The sequence below is a fragment of the Cololabis saira genome, chromosome 4, assembly GCF_033807715.1.
Source record: "Cololabis saira isolate AMF1-May2022 chromosome 4, fColSai1.1, whole genome shotgun sequence".
NCBI classification, from domain to species: Eukaryota; Metazoa; Chordata; class Actinopteri; order Beloniformes; family Belonidae; genus Cololabis; species Cololabis saira.
Window position 1 is genome coordinate 36,072,903 of NC_084590.1, and position 24,950 is coordinate 36,097,852.

Consider the following 24,950-nt stretch of genomic DNA (forward strand, 5'->3'; position numbering starts at 1 on the left):
ACTGTTGAGTTTGAGAAAGTTGTGAGAGAACCAGAATCTGATTTCCTGAAGGCAATCAGAGAGAGAGAGGAGGGAGGGAGTGGGTGGGTTTGGTGGACAGGTAGAGCTGGGTGTCATCCACATAGCAATGAATATTAGTGCCATCATTTCAGGAAATATTGCCGAGAGGGTATACGTATACAATAAACAGGAGAGATCTTCAATCTGAACCCTGGGGTACGCCAGGGGAGAGAGGGAATGGTTTCGATGTATATGATTTAAAGGGGACCTATTATGGCATCTAATACCTATTTTAAACAGGCCTTGAATGTCTTAATAACAAGCTTTTGATTGTTTTTGCTAAATAAATTAGAAATTCAGCCTCTGAGCGATGTGTTTATCTTCCCATTCTCTAACCTCATTATCTATGCAGGATTCTGAGTGGGCGGGGCTATGATAATGAGGCTCTGTGCTGATTGGCTGCCTGAATGACGCGATACACCGCTACGAAAAAATGGCGGAAGCTCCGGCCGGCAGAGTTAGTTGTGGCCGTAGTTTCACGCATCGGAGGCCAACCGATGTAAATCGCATTTTCGTTACGTAACGACGGGAGCAGAATCTGAACGGCTCGTAGATCCACATGACACTGGATGGATCATCCGGGCGGCTGTACAGACACTGCAGAATTTGGTTGCTTTCCTCCTTCTCTGAGTTGGCAGGCTGAGGGGAGACCACTTTATATATGTTAAAGCAAGAAAAAACGTGTTTTTCATAATAGGTCCCCTTTAAGTTTAATAATCTGAGTGTGGCTAGAGAGATATGATTTAAACCAGTCCAGGTGTGTGCTAGATAGTCCAATGGTGGTTATTCTGTTAATAAGTATGGTATTGTATCAAAAGCTGCACTCAGATAAAGGAGGATACGTATGGGAAAAAGTCCAGTATCATCAGCCATAAGAAAGTGTTAGTGATTATGATAAGAGCAGTTTCGGTACTGTGAAGTGGACAAAAGCTACATGGAAACTGTTCATACAGGTCATTGAGAGAAAGGTGATTATGGACCTGAGATGCAACTGTTTTCTCCAATATTTTTTAAATGAAAGGTAGATTGGAAATGGGACGAAGTTTCCTGAAATCATAAGGGTCAGCACTAGGTTTCTTGAGGATTGCTTAACTGTAGCTGTTTGGAGAATAGAAGGAACAATACACATGGTGAGAGAGGAATGGACAATAGCAGTTATTACAGAGGTCAGAAAGTGGAGGTTTTAACCAGAGAAGTGGGGAGAGAATCTAGTTGGCAAGTAGTTTTATGGTTGAATTCAAATATATCAGCTGCAGAGGGAAGTTTGAAACTGAACAGTGGGTGGGGAAAAAGGGATTTGGAACTCCTGGAAGGATGAGGAGGATGAAATATGAGGGGTTCATTGCTGTTGGATATTGTCGATCTTTATCTCATAGAACGCTGCAATTAAATTGCAAAAATCGGGTGGGGAGATGGTCAGGTGGATGCATTGACTTGTCAACCACGGAGTATAATACTTGTGTATTACCATGACGAAGACTGATCAAATCTGCATAGTAATTGGATTTTGAAGAGGAGAGAGTCCTTAGAGAAAAGAATGTGATTTATTAACATGTCCTTGTGGGCGGTGGGACCAGTTTTCTTTTAGAGACGTTCCAGTTGATGACCTTTGGCTTTAAGCTGCCAAAGTTCTGATGTAAACCAGGGTACATATTGGGTAAAAGAGACAGTTTATGTTTTTAAAGAGGCTGTCAGGCAGATTGTTAAGGCTGCTGTAATGGGAAAGCAGTTCATCAGGAGTGGATGACAGGACAATGTTAGGGAGATTGGTGATTCCAGTGACCAGTCCACCTAATTCAATGTCCTTGATATTACGAAAAGAGATGGTTAGAGACAACTTAATTTTGCACAGTGTGATATTGACATTTAATGGAATAAGTCTGTGGTCAGAGATGGGGAGATCAGTTGCAGAGCACTTGGAGGGAGTAACACCAGTGCAGCAGATGAGGTCCAAGATATGATCTTTGCAGGGGGAAAATCAATACATTGCAGAAACAATGTATTGGATTGTTTCTTCAGGATAAAAAAGTCTTGAAATAATTATCAATATTGTCAATATAAACATTGAAGTCACCAAGTAAAATTATAGCCAGTCAGAGGGAGGAAATGTAAGTTAGAAAAACAGAAAACTCAGTGATAAAGTCATAATTTGGCTGAAGCAGATGGTAAACAGTTGCAACAATAGTTGGAGACAGCGAGGGGGTACAGAAACTGGTGAGACTTTCCAATTATTGTGAGACCCTTCCCCACGGCCAGTGACTCAGGGCTGACGGATCTAAATAAAACTCAGCGGGAGTTGCTTTAATCAGTTGGTAAAAGTCATTTTGTGTTGCCAATTTTCTGTCAAACTCAAAAAGTAATATTTTCAGTCACTGATGAGATCCTGGAGGAGATGTTGCAAGCCCCAGAGTGAGCGGATGTTAGTATTTTGTAGTGCAGCTGAGTGTGGTTCTTCCTCAAAGAAATGTTAGCCGACCTGGCTAAGCTGGCCAGAACACTGCGGTCCACTTTCCTGCTGAACTTTCTTGGTTCTCAGCAGGACCTAAGGACCAGATACAGTTAATGGAAGAGGAGGCATTGATATTTAAGCTCCTTGGGAATCCACAGTGGATATATTATTTCTGAGGGAGGTGAGCGATGCCAGGATAGAGTTGCAGTACCGATGGTGGAACAGTCCAGATTTAGCAAAGTTTTAGAGGCTCATCAGTAGAAAACCGGGCTGTTGATGACTTCGACTGAAGGAGAAAGGCAGTCCAGAAGGAAAGACCACATCGCCAACCTTGTAGTCAACATTCTCTGCTCAGCAGAGATTCAGAGATCAGATATATGGGAAAGAGTCAAGGCATGGCAGCTACGTTAATGAAGCCACATATTCCTAAAAGACCTTTTATAGGATGACGATGGTGAATGTTCAGAACAGCCATAGACAGGTAAGGAGTAACCGTAAAAGAAACAGAGATCGCCGTTAAATCTGATAAAATTAGTAACACCGGAGAGCGGCGGCAGTAACTCACGCCAGCGTTCACGTACTTTGGTGCAGTCTTCAGACTTTACTACTTTTCATCTCCTTGAGGAAGAAGTTGGAAAAAATGAAACAGGGCTTGATTTTCAGCCCAGGCTTGTGGTGCATACATAATTTCATTGACTCCTGCAAATTGAGTTACTGTACTGTTGGAAATTCCTGCACATATTAACGCAGATCAGCCAACGTGATCACTTGTGCCCAAAAACGCTGCAAAATGGGTCAACTTCCACAGTACCCGCCCGCGCTCCTGCTGCTCTGTTTGGCATCTCTGTGCCATATTTATGCAGACAGGTGTGGTTTGGTATGAGCCTGAATGTGGAGGTGTGAGTTTTTTGGGGCGACTTGGCTGCAATGCTGTAGTTTGCAGGCTACTAAAAAAAAAGTGTGTACGTGTGCCTTAAACATATATATATATATATATATATATAGGCAGTAGCTCTCACAGCCTGATTCCACACATTGAGCAGACAGCGACAGAAGGGGAGCACACACTGGTCTTTTGTTGGCATCGAATGGAGGCTCAGCTGTGTTGTGGTTACAACGTCAATGAGGTGTAAGTGAAATTTGATGAGGTGGAAAAAAAATGTCTTCTGTTGCTGTAGCAACAGATGAGACATGAAAGCTGGTGCAAACATACGTGTAATGTACGCCATTTATATAACTGCAGTCTGTAAAAAGGAGACTTTGAACAAAGCTGCTGTCCTCAAGTTTATTTTGCCACATTTGAGAGGAAATGTTGAACACACAGCGCTGTTTTCATATCACACCTGTTCTGTTTGTTGTATGAAGATAAAGCAAGCTTGTAAGAATAATGGCAGCATAATGTGGCGTAACATTTTCCTAATGCTGAGTGTCAGAAATCATGATCACTTGTATTAATCTTAAAGCCAGATTCACCACTTGCTGTGCAGAATTAAGAAACCCAAAGGCAACAAAACGGCCTCGCACATGAAAAGGATCCTGTTTTACACTCTGGACGAGAGCTTATTGCTGACCACACCATGTAATTCTACTCCCCCAGTTGTCTGCTCGCTTCAATCAATGTGACTTGTGACAGTGCCTGAGCATGACCACACCCACGTGGAGGGTTAACATTGACCGTGACTGACGGAAACATTATAAGATGTCCAAATGGGCTGTTTTCTTTTTGAAGAAAAGGCAGTAGCGGCAGCAAAGCATTAGATAATCAATGCAGTCATCTGTCTCCATCCCTGAACTTTAAAAAAAAAAATAGATTGATCCCAGAAGCATAAATCAATTCAATAGGAGAATTGGAGCATGTGAAAATGACTTACAGCACAAGCCAAGCAGAAACTCTTACGTACATGGAAAGACCACTCTCACTCAAGGACAGGTCATGAGCACTTAATTCTGCAACCACAAGTGATGACTTTGTCCATGGGAATAATATAACTTCCTTGTGAGGATGTCTTTATTGGGTTGTAAACACTTGAAATAAAAATACCATACGTGAGACTTTTAGTTGAGCTCACAGGCTGCTTCTCCCCAAATATGTATAAATTCCCCTCATTTAAACTGCATTTAGAGCCTTTTATCTGCCTTTTAAAAACCATTTTATCCTCACACCCAGGACCAATGAGTTGATTTCAGGCCTTGAATAAAATGCGTAAACAAATAAGGAAGAGGAAAAAAATACACAACTCAAAATGTAACATAAATACTTTAAGATCCCTCTCATGATGTGAAATTTGTGTGCTTTACAAGATGGAAAAATTGTGAATGTGTCTTTCCTTCATACAATAATAAAAAGTATATAATTGAAATGCTCGGGTAAAGTTCAGGTAACTCAAAGTTGTGCTCAAATAAAGGCAGTGTGGTTACATGCACATCTAAATCAAGCCATTGGCAACAATCTAGTTTAGGATTAAACTGGAGTTTCCGAGAAATCTATGTATATATGCGTGAGAAGACAATCGATTGAGTGAGGTGCGTTCGACTCTGTGATACTCGGCGGCGCCACACGCAATTTTGGGTTGGCCTTTCTCTGGTTAGTTCTTTGTTGTTCGTCTTCTAATTCTCCTACTATGTTGATATTCTGACTTTCGCAGTGTTGTCGTTTTCGGAAAGGGGAGTCCTGGGGCAGTCACTAGCTCGGCTAAGTGTGGGTTGCGTATACATGCCTGAATAACTATAACTCATGCACTAATAGCTTGATCTCAAGAGCTTCAGTACGGTTCGACTACAGCCCGGCTAAGGTGAATACATGGCTTCAAAAATACGATATCTGTCAGATTAAGGCAACAATTCGACTTTCTGTTAGTGCATGTAAACGTACTGACCATGGAGTTTTTGTCTCCGTCCTCCGATGTGTGTTACAGGAAAGAGCCTTTAATTTTTTCTTGCTGTGCGTCATCGATATGCAATGTGATGACTTTTTGAATGATGCTGTAAATCAGTGTTAAGTCTGAATTACACATGAAGGCAACGTGGCTAAATTCAAATGGAAATTTAGTGTGTGAGCAAGAGAAATGCACAAAATGCTGGTATAGACCTATATAGGTTATCTAGGTCATGGTAACTCTCAAAGGCTTGAAATACGGCAAGATATTTCACTTTCTCTCCAAAAATCATCTGAACTAAGAATTTTTTTATTGTGCAAAACTACACAAATGCACACATAGAATACAGTAATCGCCAGTACAAGATTTATTAGATTGGAGTCTATAATATTCAGACCTTTCCTGATTTATGCCTAAACACTGATAATGTCTCTAAAATGCTACTCTCAAATTCCCATAAATATTAATGTGTTGTTGTGATGGGATCAGGGATTGAGCTCCAGCTCAAGCAGACCCTCCGTGGTTTCAGCATGACACAGAAGGAGGAGGAGGACTGGTGGGAGGTAAATGTAAGGGCAAACAGGGGTCACATGAGGGAAGCTGTCTAAATCACCCCCACCACTGCCGTCAGCACTCCAGGAAATCAGGGTACCAGAGAAACGGTAATGGGTGGAATTAATGTTGCTCCGAGTCTGTCAGCTGGGTGCAGCTAACTGAACCGCAAGCCTTAAAAGCACATGCATAAAGAAATCTAGCCAAAGGCCTTTATTTTAATGTCTGTTTTGTCTGATTTATTAATATGTAATGGCTGCAGCACAAATTATCATTTGGCTGCAGGATCATTTCACGATTTTGTTGGATTACTGCAGACGCTGTGTGCCAGTGTTGAATTACCTTTTGGAACGCAGTGTTTGAATCTCCAAAAATGCACAAGGCTTTCCAAGTCATGAGCTGGATAATCAGTGCGAGTCTGCAATGCCCCTCTCGGAGGGTCGCACTCAGGTAATTGACAGATCTGGTCCAGAGCCAGTGCAGCTTTATATCACCCCTATCAGTGTGTCTGTCAGAGCCAGCAGGCCTCGACTTGATGAAGTGCAGACTGATGGCAGAGTTAAGTGAGCTTTAACCACCTGAGAAATCACAACGCAGTGTTTACACCACAAGGTTCTAACCTTTTTTGTGAGGAGGTAAATCATTATTGCACGCACGAGTTTAATGAATAACAACTAATCCTTGATGTTGGTGAATCTATGCATGCTTTATATATGAGGTCTATACGGGCAAATGTGAAAAATGAGATTTACAGCCTCGAGATGAAGACAGAGAGAAGCAATGCATAAGAGCTCTCGCAAATTGATCACATGAGAAATGGATGCCTCAAATCACATGACAACACACCAATGTCTACAAGACGGATGTTTTTTGTTTTTTTTTTATCTTTATTCTGTTATTTCATTCTCCTTGGATGAAGTATGTTCAAAAGGATGCATTCTTGTGATTTGAAAATGTAATTTAAGCCTGGATGGAGGACTAAAGCAGAGAGAAAAGGACACAATTTAAATGTAAATCTTTTTTTTTTCTCTGGTGTCCTCATTGCTGTGCGCATGTCCGTGTCTGTTTCTGTGAGACGTTTACACTTTGCTCTTATCTCATATGAGGAGATGTAAGACGGCTATAAGAGACAATGGCCGGGTTTCCCAGATCAGTTAAGTAGCTCTTAACAGCGAAAGACTTCTTTCAAACCTTCTTAAGGAGCCTGTGAAAGAAAATCGCGTTTCCCAGAGTTGCTCTTAGCTTAAGTATCTCTTTCATTAAGAAGGAAATGAAAGATGCTGCTGACCCAGTCTTTACAACCATCTTAGTGAACAAAGACTCACAGATCCAGCCGCGTCAGGCAAAACAATATTACACCAAGCAATGAGATATTAAAACAATGCACCCCGCACAAATTTTGATCTATTTTATACTTTAGATTTATATTGTTTAGCATTTATTGGTGACAGCAAAGGGGGGAAAAAAAAGAAAAATAAGGAATAACAAGTGTGTTCCTGTATATGCTTTATGCATTACGCACAAATAAAACGATCATCATGAATATCATTTATTTGATGATTTGGCTGCTATACAGCATGTTCTCGCTGCAAATCAACCGCGTCACCGTGCGCGAAGCAGAACTGTTTTTATGAACGCATTCGTGCGTCAGCACTTCAGTCCCCTGGACGTGCTGTCGGTCCGCGCTGTCCAGGCAGCCGGGACACCGATCCTCCTGCGCCGCGCCCGAGCCCGAGCGCATCTGTGATGACAGGGAAGCAGCAGCTGATCAACGGGATCCTTTGATGAATCGTTCATTACAGTCTCAAATATAATCAATGGTGTCGGTTTATATTAAAGAATCTTTTTGCCCAGAAGAAAAAAGAGCGAAGACAACGACCCATAACTATATTTTCTTCTCTTGAAAAAACCCACCTGCGGGATGCAGCAGCATCAGAAGAGCAGGAATACGTGCGTGGCGGGGATGATCTCTGCAATCTGAAGCCCTCTATAATTGTAAAAAGAATTTCACTTATCACGGGTTCTTTTTGGAACATAACCCCTGCGAAAAACCAGGGATTGCTGTAATTCCACGTTGCGATTTGCGAAACTCGCCTTCTCTTGGCTCATGTTTTTGAACGCACACACACGGCCACCACGTTTCCTCCCGGTTTCTGCGTGTGGGGAAAAAAAGCCTCACTGTAGCCAGAAATAACGGAGTAACGCACCGTTTGGATGAAAAAGGGTCATTGAATTATATTTATCATCTTAAATTTTCATTATAACGCACAGGCAGCAGGGAATTAATGCGTTAGGTGGAAGTGCTGCGTGTGAAAATGCGCTGATAGTGATCGGTGATCGATTTGCCTGGCATCGATTGATTTGGTTTCAGAACCGGACAGCTGCTCCAAAGAGCTTCTGAAAGAGCGAAACTAAAGAACGGTGTTAAGAAGTCATCTGGGAAACACCCATATCTTAGGGTTCTCTCTTAGTTCAAACCTTCTTTGAACCTCTCTTAAATCCTTAAGAGAGGTTGGATCTGGGAAACCCGGCCAATATGTTTTCTGGGGGTAGGGAGGAAAGCAGACTGGTCTGATCACTGCTGGGAGCAAAGAATGTACCCCCTGCCATCCTGACCTTTGACCTCCGAGAATGCCGGCCTCAGGGACCGCTCGCTCCTGCGGGGAGACAATGCAGCAGATACCTATTGAGCCCTGGCTTTTTACTCCCTTACAAACCTCCTCTTTTTTGTGTGTGTCGCCTACTTTGTGACATAAAAACTTCTCACCACGCAGGGTCTGAATTTAGGTCTGGAGCTTGTATTCAAGGGGTAGCTTTTGTCCTTTCTTACAAGGCTGGAGGGGAGGGAAACCTTCCCCCCCCCCCCACACACACACGCTCTTTCTGCTCCCTTTTCCACTTCCTCATTCATTCTCTCTCTTTCTGCCGGGTTATTTCACCCAAAGCCTTCTGACATTCTGGCACCTGTTTTCCTCACAAAACCGTTTATTTTTCACTGAATTATTAACTAAGAGCCGACAAAGTGTCTCCCACTTGGTGACATGTCCTGACTTTATGGAAGGGAGAGGGTGGGGGGGTGGTTGCCTTGGCAACAATGGCCAGTTTCTCCCATCTGTGTTGTGTGAGATTCATGGGCAAAATGGTGTGGCTAAAATTTTTTTAAAGGATTATTAAATGGATGATTTTACAACAGTTTACGTTGCAGATGGAAGCCAATCACTACGCTTCCAGCAATGCAATATTCACAGGAAGGGTATTCTCTCATCAAGGTGACTGTTTGGTGCATATTAAACTGTAATGAGACCAGTGGAATAGGCTGAAGTGGGTGGCCCGTACTACTTACATTTTAGCAACACAGCTGTCAAGTGTGGGTGGGGATGTGAAAGTGGTTGTAAAATAGGGGTGGGAGGGGGGCAGTTTTTAGAAGGAAAGTGCATGGCAGAAATTAATGACTGTCCTAAAGATGAAATATTTGTTCTAGTTCACATTGAAATGCGAAATGCAGTGAAATAAAGATGAAGCGTATTAAGAGAGGTCATCACACGGGTGGAAATGGCAGCGACTCGGCAGCTGTCACTGGCTTCGAGATGTGCATTTCACCACCAGGAGAGCCCAAGCAGGGCAACTCTTGACCCAATAAAGCGATAGTCTGGTCAGAGCCACACAGATGGAAGGTCTAAGTAATATACGCTAGCTGGCGTAGTGTGGGCTGAAGTATGGCTGAGAGGTGGGAGGCAGGGCTTTCTTTGTAGCCTTGAAGAGCAGCAATAGCATTTTGAAGTGGATACAGGCAGTTGCTGAGTACCTCAGGAGCACACTGAGCAGAGGCGGGGTCCAGCCTGGAGGAATGTAAGTGAAAACTGGCCGCGGGGGCCCAACCAGAAGCAAATTCAGTGGTTCAGTCAGGCGAAGGTTGTTCCAGATATTTCTGGTACCTGAGGATGGGGAAGAACATGCAGAATGTTTCAGATTTTACCTAAAAGCTGATGTTGATGCTACCGTGCACTTACATGTTAGTTTGAACTCATTTGCAGATTAAATCGACGATGTCACACAGAAAAAAGCTGTTTTAAAAAAAGAGAGCTGAGAAGAACACAGTCTCTGGACTTCGCTGCTCCAGTACAGTATATCTTCATGGCCAGAGATCAAACTGCCTGCGGGCACTTTCAATAGAAGTCCCAGTACAAGAGAAATGCTTTCGTTGAACACGTCTTGAGGAGACTGGTCTGTCCATCACACAGTCTCCCAGCAAATGGATTCAGGCAAGTAACAAATAAGATCAGCAGAAAGCAATTGATCCATTGCTATCTTTCCTGTGCAGGAGATTTAGATTTTACTTAAGTCTCCTCCACTAAACATTTTAATGAAATCAAACTGGAACAGGATTTCCTCTGAGGAATGCTTGCTGCAAATAGTGCCAATAAAGTCCCCTCAACATGAATGGTTTATATGTGGAGCATTTGTGCTGATTGCAAATGCCAACACTGAATTCATAACTAGGTTAAACTAAATTCCCTCAAATGTTCTGTGCACCACAGTCTATACTTTGGCTTGAATCCTTTTTATTTATTTTTATATTTCATTTTCTTTCAGAGGTTTAAACGGGATTATCAGCATTTGCCCCTCCTTATAATGCTCAAAGATAAAGGACAGAGCTTCTATCAGCACCACAGTGGGATATCTCTCATGTCCTCGGTTGTAAAGGACTCCCTTTCCTTTGTAGTGTCACTCTTGTAATGAAGCAGCGATGGAAGCGTTTGGCTGACGCTTCAAATCGCGGCAGTCCAGTGAAATCAGATCTGTGGAGATGGGGCTCAAACAATCGCCGGTGAATTGAGAATGTTGATTGAAGAAATTTCCTGTACACCATTTTTCTCGACCGTAACAGTCGCCGCTCCACAGCCACTGTGGCGACCCACTGCTCACTGTCAGAGGCCAAGTTTTATTGCAGAGCAGGCTACCGTACACCTGTTTGAAAGTGACTTGGCCAAAACTGAAGCAGATGTGTGTGTGAATTTTAAAGGTCCAGACCACAGAACACAGATCTTTTTTAAAGAGTGTAATGCAACCATAAAGTGCAGCAGTGCGCAGAAGCATGAAGGCAGTGGCCCCGCATGACATTTAACATGGTAATACAGATACTGGAATTGGGTTTGTTTCTCTGCCTCATTCACACTCAAAACGGGTTGAGGTGGTAAATGAATGCAGTCACTGATCCCACCAAGCGGCCTCTAAGAAGGATCAGTATTTTCTTTGATTAGCAAAGATTTTCAACCCTGGTATCTCTCCACATGCACTGGTCCCACAGTGGGCTGATTTGCTCTCTTCTTCTGGATATGGATCTTCAGCAATGCGTGATCCAATTAGTGTGATAAGCAGTGAGCATAGTGTGAGACTAAGCCTTGCATGTCTAGGAGACTAAATGGATTCTTAGCATGGATTTCCAATCCCTCGAGTCTTAACAGTCGCTGACCTCCCTGCAAGGGTTATTGGCATAGTTAAACCAGTGTGTAATGATATCACGAAAGTTCCTGCTTAGCGCCGTTGTTACACACTCTGGTGATGTCAATAATGAATATAGCCTCTTTTCGAGAAAGCTATGTGGTTGCACGTGGATTTGATGCACTAAATCTACAAAATAATAATTGGCCACCACCCTTTTGGGTTTATAATTTATGCATTTCTACAAAAAGAAAAAGGAAAAGCTCATTGTCCACACATAGGCATTGAAGCATCTGGCTTTAGCTGTGTAAGAAGGTGCATATACCTGTAATGGTGCTGTAAAGCATCATTTGTTCATCACTTTTCTCTGCCTTCATTAATCCTGTTGTACGCGCTTATTCAACTGTCTTTGGGCAAAAAATGGGGTATGCTGTTGATGGGTCGATAGTCCATTTGCAGGTGCAAGAAACAACAAATAAATGATAAAAATAGAAATGATGAAAATCCATATGAAAAAAGAAAACAGCCGTGAAAATCAATGGAAAACAATCTGGTAATTTGATTACTTGACAATTTAATAAACGGTTTCGATATTAAAAAAAACTCAAGTCCCATTTGATTATCTGTATAATGTTGCACGTGCCTTGTTTGTCTCTGTGTGATCATGATGGGTTTACCCCATTCCTCACCCTATGTTAGATGCTGTATGGCAACATTCATCACAGTTTAGCAAATCTGTTCATCACCGGTTCAACCATGAAACTCTTGCCGGCAGTCAGTCAAGAATTTTGTGAAAGTATACCGGCTTACTGAGATTCTCTCATCTCTGCTCCAGCTCTTCCTTTTATCCTTGAACTCTTCTATTTTCTTTTTTTAATATGTGGATGTGGATGTCACCAAGCTGCTGCTTCTTTTGGTTTTCTGACCAACAGAATCGAGTCTGACATCTTTGCTTATCTCCGATCAGAAAACTGAACCAAACAGCTCTAGAAGACTTTTGGATTTACAAATTAAACTTTCAATTTCACACATACAACTTCACAATAGAATTCACAAACAAAACTTGTTTCAACTGCAATAAAATGTTGTTTTACAGCAAAAATACCTCCATGTTGTATAGGATTAAGTAAGATCCCGTTTTGTTTTTTGTTTTTTTAATGAATAAAATTCAACAAACTAAATGATTGATGGTTACATGTGACAAAATATTTCCCAGATCTTCTTTTTGTTGTCTTTTCACTGAGCCAAAATAACTGTTTGGTTGATAAGCTAGACAGTTGTTAGCTGCCGAGTTTATTTTGTAGATATGAGAGTAACTCTTGGCAAGATGATCAGGATGGAAAAGAATAAATGAATCATATTGATGGAAGCTAACTGTTTGGATTAGCTTTGTAAATAACTGTTAGCTTTTAGTTCAGTTGTCAAGTTGATGGAATAAGATTAAGAATAAAAGGGTGAAAATGAGTAAATTCCAGGCTAAAATAATTCTTTAACATGCAAAATACTTTCAGAATTAAAAAAAAAACGTGATTGTTTTTTTTAACAGATGTGGACCAGCTGCTTCATTTAGCAAGCTAAGTGGCAGTTAGCTGTTGCTTCATAGACTTCTCAGTCTAACCGGACAGCGGGTAGCGTTCATCAATGTTCCAGTTGCTTCCGGTTGAGGTTTGGGTCGGCGTAATGGGATAGTATTGTTAGGTGGAGGCTTGGGGGGAAAACTGCAATTGTGAACTGAAAAATAGCATTTTGTTTTAAAATCTGCACTTAGCGCAAGTTCAAAACTGACACCATCACTGTTTTTCATTTGATCTTTCTTAACAAATTGGGATTACTGCAGAACCAGCCGTCCTATCTGTCACTCATGCTTCTTCATTTTTCTCTTGTTGCTCTTACACTTTTTTGGTTATACCCGCCTCTCCTTCCGACCGCATCTGCCCGGATGACAGGAGGCAGCTGAGTTGCTTTTGACGCAGTGTGGACTGTTTAACGTTCAGACAGTCACAGTTAATACCCCTAACCCCATCAATTTGTGAGTGGGGATTGAGTTTCCAGAGGAGCATGAAGCGTGTGGTGAAACTGTTGACTGTAGCAGACACTGAAGTTTCCCTTTGAGGGACGTCCAGACCCACATACTCGTGAGGCTCCAGGTCGTCTTGTTCATGGGGCAGACGGCCTTGCCCTCTGCTGTCCGAGAGGACTTGCGGTTGGCTTCTGCAGTTGTCACACACTCGCAGATGAGCAAAAGCGGCTTGTGCGCAAGTGTTCTGCTTTTAAGACCACATATCTTTCTGCAGTGAAGTCATTGCTTTCAAAAAAAATCCAAGTTTTTGAAGGTCTGGAGTCTTTCTTCACTGAGACGGGAATCACTTCATTTTTCCCTTTATAAAAACCACGGTGCACAGTCATTTGTGACATTTGATCTAGTAAATTGGTTCTTTTTGTGTATACTTTATAGGTCCAAAAGTAAAAAAGAAGCTTTATACATTTTGTGTCTCAAATCCAAAAGTTTATTCCAAGATTTCATATAAAATGTTTTTAACACGGCCGTTTCCTGGGGTAGCCCTCACTTTTTTTTTTACCTGCTAATGCAGAAAGTGTGTCCCAGAAGTGCTTAAACTGCTTTTTGATGTGAAGAAGTGAATTGAATGCTGAATATATTATATTTCTCCGTCTAAAGCTATTTTATTCCTGCCTTTATGAGGCTTCCCCATGTATCACCTCACCATAGCCGAGCAGTTTTTCTGAATGCTTGTCAAAGAGTTTATTCCAATTCAGTCTCTTTAAAGACGAGTTTTCCATCTTATCTTAATTCAACTCAGATCTGTTTATATTCCACCGTAGTCCCACACTGTTCCTTGAAATGACAGAAATTGTATTCCTGGTAAATATGCAGCAGAACAAAGGTGTTTTCCATCTACATTTTCCAACCTCTCGTCTCACGTCTTCATGTCTTCCTCCACAGATGAAGCTGTGGAACAAGTACAAGGTGACGAGCGTCCCCTCTCTGGTGTTTGTGGACGCATCTACAGGAAAGATCGTGTGTCGAAATGGTCTTCTGGTCGTCAGAGATGACCCGAAAGGTGAGATCCAGTTTTTACTTTAATGTGCGGGAAGTCTCCTCTGATTTATTTTTATTTCTTAACCTCAAGCACCGACCCTAATCCATTAAATGGTTAACCTGAACCCCAACCACCAACCATTCACTGCTAGAATCTCTCTTAGATGAGGTCACGGGAATGCTCAAAAAGACATACTAACCTACACGAAATCCCCACACTCTGTCTGTCATTGCTGTACAGCCGTGAATACTTGGTGGGCAGCGTGCTCCAGCTGCTCCAGCTGTTGGCAGCACCCTAATTCATTCACTCTGACTCAACTTTTTATGGTCCGCTGTTTAACAAGAGCAGGTAGGAAGTTTAATTAAAGGCCTGAACAGGAAAACTAGATGTAAAACACATATTTAAATGTTGTATTTCAGTGTTGCAAGAGACTAACGCATAACAAAATGGGGTTTACAGTATGTGTACATTTTTCAAAGCTCACTATTTTCTGGAGGTGGCGGTGGGGTTAAGGTGTTTGAGAAAGAGCTGTTCATTCTGTGGAAACTGCTCAGCTAAATAATTTTATCACATCCACTGCAAGTCCCTGTGCCTCCATGTTGTCATCTTGTTCTAAGCCAGTTTGGACAATAAAACTATATAAACGCTTTAGTCTAGTTTGGATTTCATGTGGACGACTGCCCATGAGCACTGCTGTTTGCTTTGCTGACTCTGCCCATTGCTCATGAGGAGGCACAGAATTCACAACAGGATGATGCAACACTTTTAAAAATTGCTTTTCTCATCAATTTCTTCTGTTTTCCAATAAAACTAACTACTTCGCTACTTTTTCACTGCTCAAGTTTTCAAATAATACTTGGCACTTCCTATAAACCAGGGTACAGGACAAAAGGCAATGATGATGGCAAAGTGTCAAACTTGTCACATTCAAACATACAGCTTAGGGGCAGCTTAAAAAAAAGTAAACCAGAACATAAAGAGTACATTAAAATGTAGTATTTCACATCTTTGGTCACACACTCCACAGTGGAAATATTACTCTGACATATCAGTCAACGTTTGGCTGAAACATTAGCAGCACTCTTTTCCTCTTGTTTGACTTGATGCAACCATAATTATGGTTATCCATGATTATCATCGTCTGTCCTTGTCTCAGTCGCTTCATCTAAATCTTATTTATGACTCAATCTTATTTCTGCACTTACTGGAAGAGTTATAAAGAGCATTTTTCTTCTTCTTCTTTTTTTTTTGCATTTCTGTCCCGAGCTGCAGGCCCCCTCCTCCCCTGTTGATCATCATCTTTTGAATAATAAAAGTTTTGTTGGTAATATGAGTTAGGAGGACGGCAGCAGTACGGCTGCTAACGGTGAGGCGAAGTGATAGAGAGTCTTATTAAAGGCAGAAGGAATATTACCACGATTAACGACTCTTCTGAACTAGATGTAGATGCAGAGATTAACATGTGCTGATAGCGAGCCCTTCTCTCTGATAAAAAGAAAGCAGGCCTAATTTATAATGTTTTTTATGTACTGTTCCTTTCCCGTGTGTGCGCGTGCGCGCGTTTACCAGATCGTGAGTAGTTACAAATGTGGCAAATCCATTCATCTCCAGTAGCCGCAGTTCAGAGAGTAAAAAGGCAGTAAGAAGTTCGCTATAGACTGGTTGAACAATTCAGGACCCCGCGCCTTTCACTCTTGATGAAAGGCCTGACTTGAGTGGTGGCAGTGTAGCCCGCAGCATAAAGATGGAGTGCACTTTTGCGATCAGAACAACAATGAAAACCCACGCCAGCGCCGTGCAGACATGTCACTCCTTCCTAATGAAGCCCTAGACTACTGCACTCGCATAAAAACGCCATTATAAATCAGCCAAACAAGGTTTTATTTATTACCCCACCCCTTTTTCACTTAAGCTGCAGCAAATGCATCTCTGGAGCAGGACCGGAACAATAAAAGCACCTTGAAATAGAAAAAGTGTGAAAGCGGCAGGAAAGCATTACTGGAAGTACTCATTTGCTTGAGAGGCTGAGCATTTTATATTAATTAAAACCATTTTTGTCCATGTGTGTTCAGGGCATGCTTTTCCGAAATGTGCATAGATGGAATATGTACCTGTTGGGAAGAGTAATTTCTAACCACATTAGTGTTTGAAACTATCTTATCTAGATTTAAAAAGAAAAGTTCAGCTTTTATGGTCCCAGGTAATCTCCTAACTTCTCTCTTGTCTTAAATGACATTTTTATGTAATTATTTTCTGATTATGATCAAGAAACCATGATATTGCCAAAGATGTACATGAATAATCCTCCTAATTGGAAAATATTGAACTGCCGGCATGCTGATTGGGTGTTGACCATGAAGAATGTTACACCTGCTTAACATCAGAACGCCACCGTTTCCATTGTGAGCTCAGGAGCATGACATTAGCATTTAGCCCGAGCAAAGCCGTGGCAGTAATCTCTTGTTTTTGCTTCCCATGCCCACCCCCCCAGGCCTGGAGTTTCCCTGGGGGCCAAAGCCGTTCGCAGAGGTGGTGGGAGGGCCTCTGCTCAGGAACAACAGGCAGACAGCAGACAGCAGCTCTTTGGAAGGACACTACGTGGGAGTGTATTTCTCTGCACACTGGGTGAGTGTAGAGAGAGAGAGGACAAAGAAGCTTCCCGACTCTGGAAACACCGAGATACCAAAACGAGGAAGGAGTCGATCAGAGCAGGAGGGGGGGAAAAGTACGATAAAACGGAGGAGCAGGAAGTTGGAGGCGACTCCCTTGCGTTTGCCTGTTTACCTCAGCGGCGATAAACCGTCTTTTGTGTACACCACCCATGGTGCAGCCACACCCCAATAACGTCCAGCTTGGGTGTCTCTCTGATATCTGGTAGAGGTCATGACTCGGTGTCAGTTAAATCATGATCAGCTAAATCATCAGCGGATTGTTGCTGATGAGATGCAGCTCACAGGTCTCCGAGGCCAAGAACAGCAGCTGCCAGAGCCGCAGCTTCGCATACCGGCGACGCCTGAATGTGCTGGCTTCAACCCCTAAACACATTTAAAACTAGAAAAGGCCAAGTCACAAAAGCCATTAAGGGAGTTTATTTGCAGTGGTTTTACACCACATTCCTCCAGTGTGCCTGTGCAAATCTATCTTCTGTTGAAGTGATTTTACAAACATATAATGGCAGCATTTTAGTATATTTCTCTTTTTCTTCTCTCACTGTTCTTGGATGTTAAAACGTGTGACTCCTATTCTGCTCGCAGTATTGGTCTTTCCAACCAAACATTTGCTGCTTCCATACAGCCTACACTTTTAAACTTTTACCATCTACAGTGCAGTATTAAGTGCCTCGAAGCAGCAGAAAAACAAGTAAAAGAATGATCTGTGCTTTGTTTCATGAGGTCATGAATACTCATGAGTCAGTTACAGAGCATGAAAGTCTTTTTCGGTATAAGAAGCTCCAATTACAGGGAAAATGGTGCCTCGTCATTAAAGCATGAAAGATATCATCAAATCGAGCAACAATAGCTTCATTTATGACAAAGTATATGTTTGAGAGAAGAAAGTGGAGCCACTATGGTCGATATTTTTATAACATTAGGGAATCTGACAAATAGTTGCATGTGAAAGAGGCGCTTGTGGTCATGACACCAGTTCTACAAGCGGCAGATCTTCCATATTTGCATGTAAGAATGGTGTCATTGCTGCAATTAAAATGTTCGCTTCCTGCTCTGTTATTACACAGTTATTAATAATTCAGTTTGATTGCTTCTATTCAGATCGACCAAGAAACATACATCATACCAGAATAGACTAGAAACACCTTCTAACAGTTTTACCAACCGCACTTTTTTTAAAGGAGTTACTGAAGCACATTTTGTTGTTAAAAGAAAGCAAACGCAAATGAGAAAAAGAGGCTCTGACTTTTCAGGCAGGTCTGTTTTCCTTCCTGCAGCCGTGACACTGATGTCATCCTGGAGCCAGCTGCAGCGCCGCTCCCTCCGCCTGGAAAGAGTGTGGCCTCTGCAGGCACACACGGCAGTCTTTCATCTAAATATTGTGTCAGGGTTGGTGGCTACTGTTTAGTTTAATGAATATAAAAGGATAGAGGGAGAATTACTGGTTTGTGGTAACAAAAAAAGTTTTGGCAAAATAACCCAAAGGCAATGGAAATCACTGCAGCAACATTTCACGTTTGCGTGCTATGTATTCACTCAGATTCCATTATCATTTTGCTCACCATGGGTACAATACAAGAATCACATCAGAAAGGAGGTTCATACTACCAAGGGTGAGAACAGGTATGATTCAGAGAACTTTTTTTTACAGAGCCATGGTTGGCTGGAACTCTATACCAGTTTATATTTCTCATGCAGGTAGCAAAGATTGGTTTAAGTTTCAGTTAAAACAATATCTTTTAAAATTTAATGAATTATGATTTGTCATTTAGAAGGAACAAAGTGAAGGTTGAATAAATTATAGATAGTGTAAACCCTATCATAATAAAGGTGAAAAGTGGTCAAATAATTCTAGATAAGGTCATTTCAGGCAGGTATTGGTTATGAAGGTGTTTTTATTTGATTTCATTTCTATGTATGTATGTCTGAGAATGATGGTGATTTAGTTATCCTCTGTGTTGATAGTGATTAAGGAGTTGTGTCTATTATTGTTTTGTCATGTATAGGGCTGTTCGATTAATCGATTTTAAATCGTAATCGCGATTATGTAATTAGAACGATGTTAAAACGTGAAACTCGTAAAACTTTTTTTTTTTTATTTACCTTGTCTGCACACATATTAATGATTGATACCATATTAATGATTGATGGAAATACCTCTCAATACCTGCGACAAGTGCCCCATGGGAGAGGCTCTTTACTGTAGGAGGGGGCGTTGTAACATGCCACCGGGCATCCCTCAAGCCAGATGCCGTAGACCGGCTCGTGTTCCTTGCAAAAAACTTGCAAATGTGAACAGCAAATGTAATGACTGACATTACACACCTCTACCTCCTTCATGGGTTGCATTATTATTTAGCATGCAAAGACCCAGTTTAGTTTAATTAGAAAATGTCTTGTTTTATTTAATTGGAAATATAACTTACTGTATGTTTGCAAGTGCTGATTTGCTGATTTTTTTTTTTTCAGAGATAAAACTTTATATTTTATTATATTTTTTAAAACTTTTTTTCAACTTATTTTACAGAGCTTTGCACTTTATTCATTCATTTTTGGTTTAATAAGAGCAAAGTTTGCACTTAAATCCCAATGGGGCAAATGTTCAATAAAAAAAACAGCATATTTGAAATCATTTCTTTGCCTTTTGTCAATTCACAAAATATTCGTAATCGAAAATCGGATTTTGAGAGAAAAAAATTGAGATTTTATTTTTGGGCAAAATCGAACAGCCCTAGTCATGTATAATGTATGTCTGTTATGTATTAAGTGTTAATTTGTGTGTTGTGTGTATGTCGGACCCCAGGAAGAATAGCTAATGCTGTGGCTAATGCTGATGGGGATCCTAAATAAAACAAACAAACAAAGAAACTAATTTCTCCTGTGCCTCTTCTGTGTTATAGTGTCCACCGTGCCGCAGTTTGACCCGGGTCTTGGTGGAGTCCTATCGAGCGGTCAAAGAGTTGGGTCATAAGTTTGAGATTGTGTTTGTCAGCGCTGACAGGTGACATCCAATTTACCAGGATTTTATGAAGTGAATGGCTACCACTGATGTAACTGAGTGAGCGTTCTCCGTTCAGGTGTTAATATGACGTTGCTGTTTGGTGCTAAACCTGTGCAGGTCAGAGGAGTCCTTTAAGCAGTACTTCAGCGAGATGCCGTGGTTGGCGGTGCCATATTCAGATGAGGCTCGGCGATCACGACTCAACAGACTCTACGGAATACAAGGTACGTTACGGCTGCATTCTCACTTGTGATGCATCAGGTTTTAAACTAGAACTACAGTCTTTTTTTTTTTTTTTTTTTTTTTTCCACCGCTGCCAGGATTAGTTATGTCACAAACCTAAAAACCCGGGCAAACGGCAGCAGAGATTGCCCTCCAGCCTGAGGAATGTGAGCTGGTTATCCAATTTACTGCCTCTCTGGCTCAGGGAGCGAAGTGGCTTTTAGCTCAGTACCTCGCTCTTTCCTCCTGACTCCTTCCTCTGTACGTGTGGGTGAAGTTGGCCGGTGCTGGCTCTCCGTCTGTCCTGTAAAAGAATGTGAGGAATGCACAGAGGACAAGTCAGCACTGCACCCCCCCCTCCTCCTGTGCCCCCACCTCTGCAGACCTCAGTCCACATGCGCAGACTGGAGCACACTGACTCATGCTGGCTGATGGTATCTGTTTCTGATAAAGCTGTTAATAAGGCTTGAGGACTGTAAGCATAAGCATGGAGCATGGAGGTGGACAAAGACTTGGACAAAATGTTCCCGTGAAAGCATTTCAGGTGAAACAGACAAAGCTAGAAAGGGGGTCAGTGACCAGAAACGCAAAAAAAAAAAAAAATCCACACAGCAAGTAAGTCTCGGTGGGAGAAGGAAACGCCTGCATCATAAAGTGATAATTGAAGGAAATGACCCAAACTAACTCCCACACTCTCGCCCATTTCCTCCCCTCCCCTGTTTCTCTTCCACTCACATCATGCTCTCTTCGTCCGTCTCTTTCCAGGTATTCCCACGCTGATTCTGCTGGACGCGGAGGGTCGTGTGATCACGCGACAGGGCCGGGTGGAGGTGCTGAACGACCCGGAGTGCCGGCTCTTCCCCTGGCACCCCCGGCCCGTGCTGGAGCTCAGCGAGTCCAATGCCGTGCAGCTCCACGAGGGGCCCTGCCTCGTCCTGTTTGTCGGTGAGGAGGCAGGCACAGTGGGATGCAGCTTCATGTGGAGCATTTCTCTTTCCAGGATACCAGGGTGTTTGTTTATGTGTGTGTGTGTCTGTGTGTGTGTGTGTGTGTGTGTGTGTGTGTGTGTGTGTGTGTGTGTGTGTGTGTGTGTGTGTGTGTGTGTGTGTGTGTGTGTGGAAAGTTCCTGAGGTGTGTGGGGAAATATTGGTTCGAGATACTAAATACTACATAATTAAACACTGATGACTGTTTATTTACATACTGATACGGAAAATCCTGAGGTATTTTGCTATAGGTTTTTAATCGGAGTCAAAACAGGAATACGGGGCGGAAGAGGAAGAACATGGGAAATTACAGCACAATGCTGAAAATGTGAATGTTTCTTGAAGTCGAACCACACTGCGAAACAACAGAGACCATCTGTGCGGTTTTCTTTCATCTCTGCACCAGTACTTGCTCCTCCTTTTCCTCTAGTTTCACTCATCTGTGTATTTCTTCCCCTCTCCCAGGTGTCTTTTTTCTTTTTCTTTTCTTTAAATATACTGTAACATCATTTTGTGTCTCTTCCGTGGGCCAATCAGACGCTGAGGAGGAGGGTGAGCTGGAGCCGGCCAAGGAGCTGATTCAGCCAATAGCCGAGAAGCTCATGGCCAAGTACAAAGACAAGGAGGAGGAGACACCGCTGCTGTTCTTTGTGGCCGGAGAGGTGAGATGGGCTTCTTAAAGGATGTAAATATGCTCTCTTTCTGCACATAAGTCTAATGATTTTAATAATAACTGAAGCTATGAACCAAAGTTCTTTTTTTAATTATTATGTTTTTACCACTCATGGAAACAACCAGGTGCCAGTTTACACATTAAACATATGCATAAACAACTCCAGTTTCTACCAGCCACTAGACATATTCATGCAGGCCTTAATACTTAATACAATAATTGTACATTTGTATCAAAATCAGAATAACGATGCCTCATCTAACCAGCACGGTCAGAATAGACTGAGCTCCCATTTCCCGACCCCTCGTCACTTAGTTGAAAATTCATTCAGGTGGAAAATATGAAACTTAATCTGATTGTCTCTCTCTGGTTGGAATAAATGTTTTATTTCTGTGCATGTTTAGAAGACATTATACGGTTCTGTGAGTGACAGAAGGATGATAATCATCCCCCCTGGGGCGACATGTCGCCGTGTTAGCATGCAGTGTTTCACAAACGATCATTGTGTCGTTTTGCTTACTTTCAACTATTCCCACTCGTAGCTGCTTCTGACTTGAACACACCAGCTCCGGGTCTTTGGAGGGAGAGCGAACACTAATAATAGCATTGTTGGTGAGCTGCAAAACTCCTCTCGCACACCGCCTCGTTTAAAGACTGTAGCAGTAGCATGTACTGAGATTGGTATTCAATTAAACAAAACGGCAGATCTGACTTAACTGACTTGTTCTGTTTAAAAATTAAAAAAAAAATCTAATTTTCTTATCTTTCTGGCAGATTAGCAGTCGGAACAGTTTTAGACATATTGTAAATATATAACTTATTCTATTTCATTTTCATGCCGAGAGTGAGATTGGAATCTCTAATTGGAGAGATTTTAATCAGAGAGAAATACTTGTCCATGCAACCACACGGATGCAAATTTCCAGGTCATTTGCGGCTAAGTGCTCCACCGTGTTCACAACCTGCGTGCTGAGCGTGTCCGCTGCTTGTTGGTGAGCAGGTAGAGCGCAGAAAGCTGTCAGAACTGTTTTCTTTTTCGGAGGAAAAAGCTGCAAATGACAACGACAGTCACTTTGAAACGAGAGACTTTGTGACCCGATGTTTATGTGAATTATTGTAAATACTTCAGTTGTATATTAAATGCTTTGTAAAATATAGTAAAACTGAAAAGTTGTGCAGAACTACTACTACTTCTAATAATAATAAAAATTGTTTAAAAAAAATAATTGTTGTAGAAACCAGTTCCAGCATTTAATGCTGCAAGCTCTGAGTGAAATAGCCCTCTCTTTTCCTAATTTCCTAATTATCCTTCCATCTCCCGCTGCATCTGCACATCATCCCCGTGTGCGACAAACCACAAAGTCTTCAGAGCTTTTGAACGTTAGTTTGCAGCAGCAGGTGAGACGGTTAGCAGATGAGCTACCCCGTGCCTGCTCTCTACCCTCCAGCTCGCCTTCCTCCCAGTTCTCCCTCTCCGCCCGGCCGTCGGGGAGAATAGCTCTGGTTTCTTGTTTCGCTTCCCAAATAAAAAGACGGCTCAAGTTGCAGCTGTGGGGCTTGCACATGTGCTGACCGTCACCCGGGCAGCTCCACTCTGTCACTCGAGAAATGTCACCTAAACAGAACCAGAAACTCTCAGGCTCTGGAAGGGAAGAGCTCCAATGCAAAGCCATATTTTAACCTCCATGTAACGCGGGTACCGTTTCCTCACTGTAGCTTAACTGGCCATGAACTCGCAAGCTTTTATTTCCAGATTGGGTTCACAGTTGGATGTCACTTCCCGTTTCAGGCGTTCGCTTGGACTTCCGGGCTCTGAGCCCGGACTCCTTCACCTTGGCCCGGGTTCGCCCCGGTAGTCGCGTGTTTCATTGCCAAACCAGCTGCTGGGTTTTCTGTGTCCATGAAACAGCAGTAATGCTGGCAGTCTCCCAGGGAGGCTAGGCCGTGCTGAATGAGAGAGGATCTTCTTACCCAGTAGAGAAAAGCACTTGCCACAAAGAAGTGAACAGATTTATAATCAAAGAATTAAAGATCCCGGATTCTTTCATTTCTGCTCTGTATTTGCTATGGCATTACCCAGTCATGTGAGGATTAAACACTTGTTATTTAATTTATTTATTTGTCCAGCTGCTGGTAATATTGCTTCTCCAAGCTTCATTATTAATATTCTTTATTTGGTTAAAAAGACCAAAACAGAGCAATAACAGAATGAGGCTTCCTGCTCTTGAACACTTCCAGAACGGTGTTGCAGCATATCTTATCTTGTTTTGTCACGTTCTCTTTCCGTTACTTCATCTGACGAGTTACCGTGACAAAAACAAACATGTTTACGTGCGGAAACGGCTAATTGAGGTTTCCGAAGGCCGGCTAACCACCAGAGATAAGACCCCCAAATCCAGATGGGCTGAAGAGGTGACGTTGATCATGTAGAGCAGGAGCAGAACGGAGGGCAAAGAGAAGGAGGTTTAAGACCTTTCTTTCTGCAATGGGAGATGCCTAACAAATAAAATATACAACCTTGGAGTGAATGTGAAGAGAGTGAGAATAACAGGAATGCAGTATTGTGTGGCTGGCTGAGATGCGGCTGCAGGAACATATTTTACGCTCGCCGCAGATTTGAGATAAAGCTGTTGGCTGAAGGAGGAGGGTTTGTGGTGCTTCCTAACGACAGACGGCGTAATCGTGTTATGGTGAAGGAGCGGATCCGTACCCTGGATACTGAATTGTGGGCTGCTAGTTTCCTGCCACGTTTTTCTCCTAAAAGACCACACAGTGTTACCGTGTTACCTGTAATAAGTCATGTTTCCAGCTAAAAGCAAAAGAAAATAGAATTTGAGACGTGGTGTTTCCATTGAACTGTATTCTATTTAAATAACTGCAACTGCGGGAAGTTCTCCTCAAAATAATGAAAGAAAAATCAAATTTCATTGTGAAGAAGATGATAGCCAGATGCCGAAGGCA

At 42.2% G+C, this 24,950-nt stretch overlaps 1 protein-coding gene across 1 annotated transcript in view; it reads left to right on the forward strand.

Annotated features, from left to right (window-relative positions):
• nxn (nucleoredoxin) overlaps positions 1-24,950 on the forward strand; it is a 68,221-nt gene that overhangs the window by 36,667 nt on the left and 6,604 nt on the right. Inside the window, exons 2-7 of the mRNA XM_061719618.1 lie at positions 14,342-14,459; positions 16,930-17,063; positions 20,008-20,108; positions 20,226-20,332; positions 21,096-21,275; positions 21,854-21,978. Of these exons, the coding sequence (XP_061575602.1) occupies positions 14,342-14,459; positions 16,930-17,063; positions 20,008-20,108; positions 20,226-20,332; positions 21,096-21,275; positions 21,854-21,978 (765 nt within the window). The remainder of the gene's footprint in view (positions 1-14,341; positions 14,460-16,929; positions 17,064-20,007; positions 20,109-20,225; positions 20,333-21,095; positions 21,276-21,853; positions 21,979-24,950) is intronic.